Source organism: Phalacrocorax aristotelis, chromosome 7 (genome assembly GCF_949628215.1).
Source record: "Phalacrocorax aristotelis chromosome 7, bGulAri2.1, whole genome shotgun sequence".
Taxonomy (NCBI): Eukaryota; Metazoa; Chordata; class Aves; order Suliformes; family Phalacrocoracidae; genus Phalacrocorax; species Phalacrocorax aristotelis.
The window spans coordinates 52,695,020-52,708,479 of NC_134282.1; the positions used below are offsets into that span (position 1 = coordinate 52,695,020).

The window sequence follows — 13,460 nt, forward strand, 5'->3', positions numbered from 1 at the left end:
GGAGGGGCTGGTGGGGAATGTGAAGCTCAAGAGCAGTCTTGGCTGCAGTGACCATGAGATGGTGGAGTTCAAGATCCTTAGAGCAGCAAGGAGGACATACAGCAAGCTCCCTACCCTGGACTTCAGGAGAGCAGACTTTGGCCCCTTCAGGATTCTGCTGGGTAAAGTACCACAGGATAAAGCCCTGGAGGGAAGAGGGGCCCAAGAAAGCTGGTTAATATTCAAGGATCACCTCTCCAAGCTCAGGAGCGATGCATCCCAACAAAGAGGAAGCCAGGCAAAAACACCAGGAGGCCTGCATGGATGCACAAGGAGCTCCTGGACAAACTCAAACACAAAAAGAAACTTGCAGAGGGCAGAAGCAAGGACAGGTGGCCTGGGAGGAATACAGAGAAACTGTCCGAGCAGCCAGAGATCAGGTTAGGAAACCTAAGGCTCTGACGGAGTTAAATCTGGCCAGGGCAAGGGCAACAAGAAAAGCTTCTGTAGGTATGTTGGTGATAAAAGGAAGACTAGGGAAAATGTGGGCCCTCTCTGGAAAGAAACAGCAGACCTGGTTACCTGGGATATGGCGAAGCCTGAGGTACTCAACGAGTTTTTTGCCAGTCTTCACTGGCAAGTGCTCAAGCCACACCGCCCAAGTCACAGAAGGCAAAAGCAGGGACTGGAGAATGAAGAATTGCCCATTGTAGGAGAAGATCAGGTCTGAGACCGTCTAAGGAACCTGAAAGTGCACAAGTCCATGGGACCTGATGAGATGCACACATGGGCCTTGAGGGAACTGGCAGATGAAGTTGCTAAGCCGCTATCCATCATATTTGAGAAGTCATGGCACTCTGGTGAAGTTGCCACTGACTGGAAAAGGGGAAACATCACCTCCATTTTTAAAAAGGGAAAAAAGGAAGACCCGGGGAACTACAGGCCAGTCAGTCTCACCTCTGTGCCTGGCAAGATCATGGAGCAAAGCCTCCTAGAAACTGTGCTGAGGCATATGGAAAATAAGGAGGTGATTGGTGACAGCCAACATGGCTTCTCTAAGGGCAAACTGTGTCTGACAGATTTGGTGGCCTTCTATGATGGGGTTATAGCTTTGGCGAGTAAGAGAAGAACAACTGACATCATCTACCTGGACTTGTGCAAAGCATTTGACACTGTCCTGCATGACACCCTTGTTTCTAAATTGGAGAGATGTGGATTTGATGGATGGATGACTTGGTGGATAAGGAATTGATTGGATGGTTGCACTCAAAAAGTTGTGGTCAATGGCTCGATGCCGAAGTGGAGATGAGTGATGAGTGGCATTCCTCAGGCATTGGTACTGGGACTGGTGCTGTTTTAACATCTTTGTCAGCAAGATGGACAGGGGGATTGAGTGCGGCCTCAGCAAGTTTGCCGTTGACACCAAGCTGTGTGGTGCAGTCACACACAGTGCTGGAGGAAAGGGATGCCATCCAGAAGGACCTTGACAGGCTTGAGGTAGCCCATATGAACCTCATGAGGTTCAACAAGGCCAAGTGCAAGGTCCTACACATGGGTTGAGGCCATCCCAAGCACAAATACAGGCTGGGTGGAGAATAGATTGAAAGCAGCCTGAGGAGAAGTATCTGGGGGTACTGGTGGATGGAAGACTGGACATGACCCAGGAACGTGTGCTTGCAGCCCAGAAGGCCAACCGTATCCTGGGCTTCATCAAAAGAAGGGTGACCAGCAGGTTGAGGGAGGTGATTCTCCCCCTCTACCCAGCTCTCGCAAGACCCCACCCTGGAGTATCGTGTCCAGCTTTGGGACCCACAACTTAAGAAGGACAAGGACCTGTTGGAGTGAGTCCAGAGGAGGGCCACAAAGATGATCTGAGGGCTGGAGCACCTCCCTTATGAAGACAGGCTGAGAGAGTTGGGGTTGTTCAGCCTGGAGAAGAGAAGGCTCTGTGGAGACCTTAGCGCAGCCTTCCAGTACCTGCAGGGGGCCTGCAAGAAAGCTGGAGAGGGACGTTTTACAAGGGCAGGTAGTGATAGGACAAGGGGTGATGGCTTTAAACTGAAAAAGGGTAGATTTAGATTACATATTAGGAAGAAATTCTTCACTGTGAGGGTGGTGAGGCACTGGAAGAGGTTGCCCAGAGAAGCTGTGGGTGGAACACTTCCACCCCTGGAAGTGTTGAAGGCCAGGTTGACTTGGGCTTTGAGCAACCTGATCTAGTGGAAGGTGTCCCTGCTGATGGCAGAGGGGGTCGAACTAGATGATCTTTAAGGTCCTTTCCAACCCAAACCATTCTATGATCCCATGATTCTGTGATGACTCCTGTGTGAAACAGCCTATCAGCCTAAATGAAAGCTCCATGATCTGGTCTTAAATAATGACGAATAAGCCTTTCCCTGCAGCCAGTGAAAAATTCTGAATTGTCTCTTCTCTCATCGTTGCATGGGCGATTTATGCACCCATTAATGTAAGTGTTTTTCTGAAAGTAATGTACTTACAGCCTAATGCACCTCTGTGGAGCACTAATCGTACCCCTATTTTTAATTATCAAGAGAAAACTCCAGATATGAATCATCCAACTCAAGGTATTTATGCAATAAAAGCTTTTGAGGCAGAAGACCTACCCTCACAAGAAATTGAGTAAGTCAAAATGTTTTCTAAAATCAAGGATCATCTGGTTCCCTTTGCTACAGGATATTCGCCGGGGTGCATTATTGCAGGAAGAAAAGTTGCCACGAGCAGAAAGGGCAGATCTTGAAGAAAACAGTACTAAAAGGAGTCAAGCCCTATGCAGTTCTCCTTCTCCTTTAGGATGTGTCCTTCCTATTACTTCTCAAACTCTAGACATGGTTTCAGGCCAGGAAGGAAAAGAAACCTGGGAAAGATCCAAGCAGGCCATCAGCAGGTAAGGGAGAAATTTTTAAGTGGGAAAAAAATGTATTGCGTTCCTGACTTTTAAACGTTTGAGCCCCCAAGCTGAGCCACGAGCTAAGAATGCAGCTTAGCAAGAGCTGCTGTTGCAAGATGTACGACGGAATGCGTGCAAGCCTTTCGTGTTTACTAACGTTGACTGAAATTCAACCTTTTCTCCTTTGTGTAGCATGGGAAGGAAGATGTTTACAACATTTGTCACTGCAAACACTTCCACCAGTAACATATATATACAACGTTTTAGCTTGCTGGGTGTTTATTGAATGATCTTTCCTTTTTCTTCTTTTACACAGAGCATGCCAGCATCCAGTATTTAGTCTGCTGAAATGTTCACAAATAATTTTTCACCGCTTCTCACCCACATTTATTTATAGGTGAATGTATTGTACACACAGCCAAGCTTATATATAGAATGCCTCCATATTAAAATGGAAAATGGTTGAATATCTCTAGCATCAAGTTTCATTTTTTAGAACCCATTAAATTAGCATAGTCCAGGATGCCATCCAAGCTATATCTTTTCACATAAATTTAAAAGCTGTCCTTTAATAAGTGAAAATAAACCCCAAAGTAAATACAAAGATAAATTAACCCGTATCTCTTCTGTGTTTATAAGACTAAATTCATGCATGCTTAAGTTTAGCAGTAGGCTTACTGCAGATTCTAATTATAGTCTAAGGGCCTGATCCAACTCCCACTGAATGAGTAGCAAAAAATGCAATTGATTTAATGAAAGGTGAAATATACTAAATCTGGTGTAGGACAAACACAACTAAACCTCACTTAGATGAGAATCTGGAGCCCCCTAGATAACCGACGAGGAATGCACAGACATAATTAACGTCAGGACATCAATGAAGTCTTTGATATAACTTCATAATTCATATTTTTTAAAATTAGTCCTATATCAGTAGGAACCATACTTAAAGGTTCCTGTCAAAGAGAGAATTTTTAAGCACAGCCTGACATTAAAATCTTATCAACTCACTTGAAATTAAGTCAATGAAAAATTAAAGCTAATTTCTAATAAGCTTATGTTACATTCATAGACTAAAGGGCACTTGTCGAATCCAGAGAGTAAGCATACCTTTTCATATGGAAAAGATTTTCACATTTGAAAGGCAGAGGCCAGAAGAGAGGCTAAAATGCACCATTTTAAACTGACTCTAAAAATGTCTAGCTTTTCTGTCTGTTTAAAGCTAATGTAAGGATACAGAATAATCACAGAAATAAATTATTAAGTTAAAAATCTGGGATAAGACTGCCAAAAGTGATAAGTGCAAAATATGGTTTAGATAATGGGATTAGACATGTAGAAAATGCATGTTTAATAGGAACTTACTACTGCTCCGTTCTGATATTTTGGGCTTTGTATTTGAAACCAAAAGAGTACGAAATACTCTGATTTAAAAAAAAAAACACCCCACAATATTATGAATTCTAAAATACCGTGGACCTCTTCAGCTGAAAACCTGTAGGTGCAAAAAAAGAAGTCCTAGATTTTTTCTGGTTTTAAAGATGTATGGAAAAGTCAGCTACCAACTATATCAGTGTGGTCTTGGAGCTGACCTATTAATGATAACAGAATTAATTTGGCTTCAACCTAGTACAGCTGAGGATAGAACCTGGCCCTAAGATTATAAACGGGATACTGCTGCAATGGAAAAAAGTCATATTAATACAAACAAAATGCATTTTATGGGAAGCTAAATGGAGAGTGGTTTTTTTTTCCCTTGAAAGTTATACCACCTTTTTGCAAAGAACTCAGAAAAAGTGAAGTTAAAAATACCTCAGAGCTCACCGTCAAAGTGGTCACTGTTTCTTTAAAATTCAAAAAGGCCTTCCCTTGAGTAACAGGCTTATCAGATTTACTGAATTAATGTGTCCACAGGAGGGAAGAAACATGTTTCTGTGTTTGAGTGACAGTGCAGATGTCTCTTGCAGCCTGCAAATTCTCACAAACGCAAAGTCTCATTCCTCAAAGCTCACCTTATCTGCGACCAGCTGACGTTTCCTGACCCCATTAACTCGCTTATACAATCACACGTGGAAATCCCTACAACTCGAGACTACCACAACTACCGTACAATATTTCTGGACATGATAAGAGACAATTAGGGTTTATGTTGCTGGCAACATATGAAAGTTGTTGAGGTTGTAAAGGACAGCGGAACATATATTTTGATCTCCCCTATGCATTGGCAAAGAGGGAGGCAGCTCTTATGAGACATGAATGAAGCCTGAAGGTGAAAATTACCAGCACAATAACAAGATGTTTCTTCCTTGCCAGCATATATAATTTTCATACCTGTATATAATTTTCATCCTGATTAATTAAGGAAAATCTATGAGGGGTTCTTTTATAATTAACTATGGGATGCACACTTCTATATTTTCTGTCCTGCATCTATAGTACCACCCTGTTTTCCCCACACATTTTTGGGTGGTTAAAATCTACTGAATAAAACGTCGGCTTCGCATAGTCAGAAAAGCTACTGAGTAAACTAGCTCAGTGGATAATTGAGATAGCATTGCGACTCCAGTGTTCCATAAAAAACAGAGCGCAATACAAAAAAAAAAGGCAGACAGAACCAAGATTCGGATAAGACAGCATTTCAGATTAAACGAATTCAGATAAACAGGATTTTACCTGACCTTAACATTTACAGGAATGGAATATATCCCCCTGCAGATCACTTCCTATTTAATCCCACTGTAATATCTGAAAGGTTAACAAAATACACACTGCCACAATTAACTTGAAGCACATTGACTCGTTACAGGGAAGAAATGAGTTTGCTGTGAATATCAGCCAGGCCTGTGGCTTTTCTTTCCGTAATCTGTTTGCGAGCGGGACGTCTGACTGTGAAAGCGACAGAGTCGGGTCTTAGAGACAGGATGAGCAACGGCTGCATCTGGCTTCCCAGAGAGTCCTGCTAACCTGGCTCAGGTCACGCACAAAGGGAGCACCCCCAGAAATCAGAGGACAGGCCAGCAGCTATGACCAATTTAACTACTGAGGGTTGTACCGAGTGGACCAGCTGAAGGCTGCATAGTAATAACTCGTTGGTATCTGAGAGGAAGCCATTTCTGGTTCGAACCATGCTGCCACCAGCCACCTAGAGGGGAGAGGACCGAGCTGATGGGGTTTGCAGTTCAGCTTGCAAAACCCATATGGCTTAGCTGGAGCCGTCATTTCCAGAGGCACACAGCGTTACACCTAACAGGAACGTCGCCTCCCCATGTTCTCCCTAGCTTCTGACCCACCCAGCAAGGCTACCAGGGCAGCCACTCCTTTCCTGCCCAGTTTCAAGTTATTTGTTAAGAGGAGCCTAATTGAAATCTATGACCTATCGCTGTCACTGAGCATCCAGGAGAGGAGGCTGCATCTGGGTGCGATGAGACTGATGCAGCCTCCTCTCCTGGACCTGTTTGCTTGCAAAGGACTTTCCGGAAATGCTCTACTGTGCAGCTTTTCTGCACTTCCATTCTCTCTGGGGATTCAGTGTGTGCAGAACCCTAATTAACCAAATGCAATTAGCACCGAAGCACTCCATTTTCAAGCATTTTCGTTTTAACCCGAATGTACACAACACCACCTCTTTCACAAATGACTAGTATGTTGGGAGCTTTAAGGTACCTGTGTGCACACATACACAGAGACATAGAGCTGCAGGCACAGAAGTGAGATATATCTAAAAGGCGTGGCAGATCTGGAGTGAGAGAGTGCCTTATTAATCTTCAGAAAGCAATCAGTCAAGACTTGATCCTGCTGGGGGCTACACTTTTGCTTTTTAGCCTAGCAATAGATATAAACACACCTTCTTTTGATTTCAAGGGTCCTCTTTATATACGTGAGGTTATGGGCATGCAGTACTGGTGCGTGCTGGAGAACTCCATTCAGTGCAAGGCTGAGCCCTTGTTATTGCATCTGGCATTTCCTTCATGTGGAGGAAAGCTCAGCTCTGCATTGTGTCAGCAGGCCACAGATCTGATTTTGGCCCACATTTGGACAAGTTTCACCTCACTTGTACCACACGAGAGAGCCTTTTGCCAATGAGGCTTTGGTCTCTTAAGCACAAATGTTATGCTTGCCATGCTATCTACAGAGCCATTTATGATACAGTGTGCCCGTGTACCTGGTTGGGTAATTTTCAGCAATAACGACAGGCGCAATCATCTTCAGATCTGATCTGTTACTTCTCCCTTTGGCTGCACATGTGCAATTCCCCACTGAACTTCATGGAAACTGTACGTATGTGTCTCTAAGCAGCTTGTTACCAGTGTGCTTGTTTATGCATACAGCTCCTTTGCACAGCTTTGTGATCTCCTGGCTGATATCGGGGAGGCTCTTCATCATCTTCCCCTCTGCCGGGTACACTCAGCTCCTGAGAATTACCTTCTCCCAGCTGGTACACACGGAAAGGTGTTGTCCTGTATACTAGTCTTGATGGGTGGCAGTCATAACATAGTAAAAGGATGGTAGACTGCCATTAACTTACATTGTGTGCTACTCTTTACATGCCTTTTTTCTTTTCCCAGTCTTCCTCCATGCTCCTACCATCCATCAGTCTCTGAAGGTTTATATCAGCTACATCTTGAAAACCACTTTAAAGAAAATGGGTTCAATCTTCCTCTTGATCTTTACATAGAACACTGACATCAAGAATGAGTCCCACGTGTGGGATGAACATACAGAATATGCTGTTTCAGATGAAGTTTTGTGGCTACTGGGATCAGAAAGCCACGTGAATTCTCTGTCTGGTATGAGTGGGCAGGAAAACCTTCAGATGTTTCACGATCCTGAACTTTTTCTGATCTTTTTCAGGCCATGCCTAATTAGCACCAAATTCAGAAAGCAAAAAATTTGAACCTGAATTATTTATTAAGTCATATTTATAAAATGCACTGCAATACACATCATGGCCCAGTTCACAACAGCTACAGATAAGATTAATCTTTCACTGATGCCATACTCCTTAATATGAAAACATAATTATCTAGCTGAAGAGTTTCTTAAATTACATACTTTCAAACTAGTATGAGCAGAATTTATCCTTGTGTCTGGTGCTAAGCCAAGTGGAAAAAACATTGGAAGCAGAACTGACAAAACACGTGTTGGCTCTGCCTGTCTATCAGCATTTCCAGTGCACACCTTACATGGCCCTGTCAACATCTCAAGTCCAACCTGGGCTCCAATACTAATGTAATATTTTCCTCCCTGAAATGTGATCTGAAGAAGGGAGTTCCAGAACTGCAAGGACACATTGAAGGATAAAGTGCTTAGTTTGCAGTAAATCCCCTACAAGTTAATACACAGTTATCTTGCCCAACGTGGAAATTAAAAAAAAGGATATCACAGGATTTATTCTTACCTTTACTTGGAGTCGTTTGTGTCTGTATTTGATGCACATTTACAGATGTGCATAGGAGTAAGTACAGAGTATTTGTTGCAAACGCCTTTGAGAAAAAGCCACACCTTTAGTCTGCATTGTCTGCAAAGTACATTTTCTGCAGTTTCCTCTGGAATGCCACATCCGGAAAGATGTGTAATAAACTTTTAGAGTAATTGTGTATAAAGATATCTTTTTAATTTACTGTACTTTTAAAAACCATTTTCTCCCTTGAACAAACTCACAATGAGCACAGGAAAGCCTACCACTGTTTCTCTGATGATCATCAATAATGCACGGTAGAGTTTTAGAGCCAGATGGATATATCGACGGTAAAGAGGCTCAAAGAAAGATGAATGCAGTCCAGTGAGTGAACAATGCAAGCTGGAGGAGGGGATATTAGTGAGCTTATAAAATGGATTTTCTTGTTGGAAAAATGCCCTTTTCAGGGTTTCATGCCCTGTGTCTTTGAAAAGTAGCTTTGTTGTAAGCAGCGTGTAGAACTTCCCATCTTTGCATTTTATTTAATTCTTAAAAGATTTTTTTTTTTTCCCATTGGATGTTCTAGGTATGATTTCGTTGCTTGTGCCTCATGCTTCCAGGAGCTGAGCTGCTGTGGTGATGTTCTTTCCATTAGAAAGAGAAGGCATGCATTGGTTTAAAGCATAAGTGAGGCGTAAGGTGACAGTGTCCCCAGTGTTGGCTTCCTGACCAGCCTCCCTTGCTCCCTACATTCTTCCAACTTGTACTTGTTTGAAAAATAATTACATTTTCCAACTGAATTGCTGTTAATACAATTGCATTTTGATTATCAGTGCCACTGGTGGTTCTGCAGTTATGGCAAGAATATAAGTTTATTTCCCTCCAGGGCCTCTACAGAGAGCTGTGGGAGATTAACCAGTATTTTAGGCAGCTAAGTGTGAAATACCGGTTGGGTCAATAACTTGCCCCCTGCTGCTGTTATGCTAGCTGTCAAAAGCTGGCAAAGTGACATATCAGTATGGTGTCAAGTGCAGGTCTGATTGTATTGAGATCTCCAGCCTGGACTCTCCGACTTCACTGAATATTCCTCTCTGCCTCTGTGCAGTCACGAGAACTCTCTGTCAAACGAGCATTAACCTGCTCTCCATAACTACCCTTCCGTTTGATAAGCATGGGAAAATGGGAAAAGCATAAAGACAACATGTTGTGACAAATCTGGGGTTTGTATGATGGAGCAGCTGGAATGACACTGCATTCAGAAGACACCTCTCTGCATCCCTAGGAATGACGGCGCTAGGATTCACCGTACCACAACTGCACCCCCGTGCAAAGGGCCATTCAAGGAGAAAAACTCTGCAGGATTTCCAGATGATCTGCATCCCTCCTGAGGATTCTTTTTACAGAAGGCTAAACATCTGGCTCCAGGTTTGGAGCCATCTTCAACTAATCTGAATACAAATTTAATGAATGCCAATTACTGGCACCATCATGAGTGATTTAAATATGCGTAAGTTCAGCTGATCCTGTCTCAATCTATTATTTAGAAGTTTGCGGTCACAAGTCCAGTGCTATAACTGATACAATAGCAAAGCAAAACAAACCACCAAAAGCCTGAAAAAAACCCCCAAAACAACAAAACCCCCAAGGTTTACAAAGGTAATTGCTCATTTTACCTGTCCAGCCCGCAAGACAGCAGCAGTAACCGGTGACGGGATCGCACCCATCTGCATGGCTACAGTCACAACGTTCACTGCAATTAAGACCATATGTTCCATCCTTCCAAAAATATAAATAAAAAAAGTCTCTCAGTAATCAGTTTTTTGTTCTAAATTGTGCAAAATCATCTATCATGTCCCTCTTAATGCTGAGTCGCATTTTTTAAAATTAACATACAGAGAAGACAGAAACAACTCAGTGCCTAACATTTCTATATAGAACCAAATGAGAAGTCACTTTAAAAAATGATGTTCAAGAAAATGCAGATAACACGGCAATAGCTCTGATAAAATATAATGCAAAGTGTAATACATCTACTTGACTGCTAGGATCCCAATCTGTTAGTTGCACGTGATTTCCTTCAGATCTCCGTAGACCAAATGAGATACTGACCTACTGTACATTTAGAAAAGCTACGTGGACTCTGGCTTTGAAGGGGCCACAAGACCATCCCGGTCGTACTTACAGGACACGGCTGGTCACAGTACTCCCCTTGCCATCCAGGTGAGCAGAGACAAAAGCCATCAGCCGGCCTGCAGGCTGCTCCATTTGTGCAATAACACGTCTGGTTACAGTTAAGACCCCAACTTCCACTTGAACAAGGAATAGAGCAGTCCACTCCTTGCCACCCTAAACAAACAAGACAGAAACAGCATTTGGGATGTTGTCATGATGAAAGCAAGGCAGAGACAGCAAGGAAGGCAGCTTGCACACTGCAGCTCTTTGATTCTAGGACCAGTTCCCTCCTGATCTCAGTGTCAATTAAGACTATTTCGGGGTCAAAGGTTGAACCTTTCATTATGACCTCCCAACTTCATCTACCAGCATCTACATGTACAGAAAGGCGATACAGGTATCACTGTGTTGGCTGTTTACCAGATTAAGGTGCCCGACGCCTCTCTGGGAACTGCTCAGGCAGCAAAAGAGAATGCAGTACTGTCTGGCAGGCTGGAGAGCTGCTGATCAGTGAGAATGCAAGAAACTTGTCATTTGATGCTGCCTGTTTCTTCCCTCATATTTTTTTTGAGAATACTCTTTCATATAAAGAAGCTATTATACCTAAAAAAAGACCAAGGCCATCATTTCTAACCATTAAGGCTCAAATCTTAACTACCAGCCGCACAATGGCTTTCATTACACTGCAGCTGTACGTAATGGGGTTGAGCAGTAACTCATGGTTTATACACCCTCATTAAATGGGGTTCTACAATGATCCATTAATTCGTGTATGAAATGCCAGGTTTTATCGTTATTTGCCTCCCTTCTGTTTTAGGGCTTATGTATGCCACACAGGCATAGCTCACGCTGGTAATCTGGGGCAAGGCACTGCTACACAGGGAACATAAGAGGTGCTGCGCTATGGGGCCACACGGGTCATGCTCACTGCCAGGCACATAAGGGGGTGCGGACACGTGTGTGGAAGAAGAGAGGTTAGTCTTGCAGTCTCCGGAGTGAGCAAGACTTCTTGTTTCCCCAGACAAAGGACAGCCCCAACCTGCTACCCCATGCCAGCTCAAGGGACAGAGGATACCTGCACATGGCTGGAGTGTCACAGCGTCAGGGTACAGCAAGGATGGGGAGCTGAGGAAGGCAAAAACGGCAGACAGCCAGGGCCCAGCTCATGTTCCCCAAGTATAGGGTTGGCAGCTGGGGTTAGCTAGGAGCCTGGTCCACCAGGAAAGCCTATGGCAGTGAGACCAGTGCAAGGTCGAGACAGGCAGGCAGTCTGCAGGTCAGGCTCAGGTCTGGCGAGGGCACCACGCCGGGCACAGCCCAGTGCAATGGGCTAAAGAAGAGACAGGCAGGAGGCTTCCTCTGCTCCCTTGCCCAGCTGTGTCACTCTAGGCATGGAGGCTTCTGAGTCCTGGAGAAATGGGGCAGCAAAGTGATAGAGAAGAAAACCCAACAGTCTGGGGACTGCTTTGCATTTCCTTTGGAAAGGAGCTGTGGATCTGCCAGCACACTTAGTTCTGTGACCTGTTCTTGCAGCAGAGCAGTTAAATCTGGCCCCTATTCGGGGCAGAGACAAAACAGTCAAGCCCCTGTTGAGTTTCGATACTTGGGCAGACTGTCGAATTACCAACAGGCACAAGAAAATAGTGGCGTTACTGACTGCACAGCTGTGCCACTTTAAAAAGGGAGAAGCATTGATGCTAAATTGCAGACAATTGTTAAATCTGAATTTTGTTTACCTTCTTTGCAATAGCACAGACCATCCACAGGGGAACATGCACCATCATTTTTGCAATTACAAACTGATGAGCAGTTGGTACCGTAGGTTCCTGCCATGCAGGTAATGGTGCAGTCATCTCCCTGCAAACCAAAAAAAGTCAGAGTCAGCTAAAGAAATCTGAATTGCAGGAAATTCCCAACTCTGCACAGGGAGGCTTTCTCTTTCGAAACAGTGAACAGTGTGTTATGAGCTGATTGCTGAGTCTTCAGCACTTGAGCAGTCACCGCTGCTTCCCATGATTATGATGCAATTAGTGCTTTGATTGACTTGGAGGAAAGGGACAAGTTTCTGGCGTTCATTCAGCAGGAGGTGGGGAAGTTACAAAAACAAACCTCCTAGAACAGATGTTAGATCATTAAGCAAAACATCACTTACAAAACACTAATCACAAAATATACAGTCTGAAACCGTGCAAAGATTGCTCTGCATTTCTTGGAAAATATATTCTAAGAATAGGGTTGTTTAAAAGCTAAAGGATCTCGTACGTGCTCATCTTCCACAGACTGGCAGAGAGGAAAACTACATGGCAGGTGCATTAGACCTTTTTGATGCATAGCTTGTACCTGCATTTGTTTTCAATTAATTTGCATGAGATTGTGACTTTAGGAAGAACGCTGAACAGAGAGATGTGTATGTCAGAGAGAGGAGGCACACAGAGCAGAACACAGAAACAGACCGTCTCTGGCCTTTTTCTGCTTGAGGTGTGGGGAAAATGAGGGAAAGGAGAGTAATACTTATGTATTACAGAAATATAGAATATTTCAACAGTAAATTATGGTTCGCTGTATGCACTGATAAGCTTGTGTGGCTGAAAGGAGAGACACAGTTCTTACTAATGTTGTTCACCTGATACAACAAGGGAATTAAAAAGTGAGTACAATTCCTTTAAACCTACTTACTGAGTCCCATAGTCGGGTCTACACACGTTAGCATATACAAGGTATTTTTACTCCCTTTTCTTCTATGTGTAGTCCTGACTTTCACATCACAAATTAGCTCCTAAATTTACTTCTTCAGTGAGTCAAGCTTTAATAATTTAGTTCTATGTCGGAGAAAGCTATCCTACTCCAAAGTTAAATAGCAACTACATTGCACAGTATGACCTATGCCATAGCTCAGGGGAAGAGATATTGGTCAGAAAGTATTTTTGCAGGTGAAAGGCTTCACGGTTTGAGAGGAGGATCCATTTATCAGGAGATAAATGCACAAAATGTCAGCTTCCCTAT

General features: G+C 43.5%; 1 protein-coding gene across 6 annotated transcripts in view; it reads right to left on the minus strand.

Annotated features, from left to right (window-relative positions):
* Positions 1-13,460, minus strand: part of MEGF11 (multiple EGF like domains 11) — a 312,524-nt gene that overhangs the window by 54,788 nt on the left and 244,276 nt on the right. For all 6 annotated transcript variants that reach the window (XR_012661768.1, XM_075100751.1, XM_075100754.1 and 3 more), the window contains exons 13-15: positions 12,194-12,314; positions 10,468-10,631; positions 9,959-10,061 (exon numbers count right to left, since the gene is read on the minus strand). Coding sequence is in view for 5 of the 6 variants with exons in the window: in XM_075100751.1 (XP_074956852.1) it covers positions 9,959-10,061; positions 10,468-10,631; positions 12,194-12,314 (388 nt within the window). In the remaining variant the exon portion in view is untranslated. The remainder of the gene's footprint in view (positions 1-9,958; positions 10,062-10,467; positions 10,632-12,193; positions 12,315-13,460) is intronic.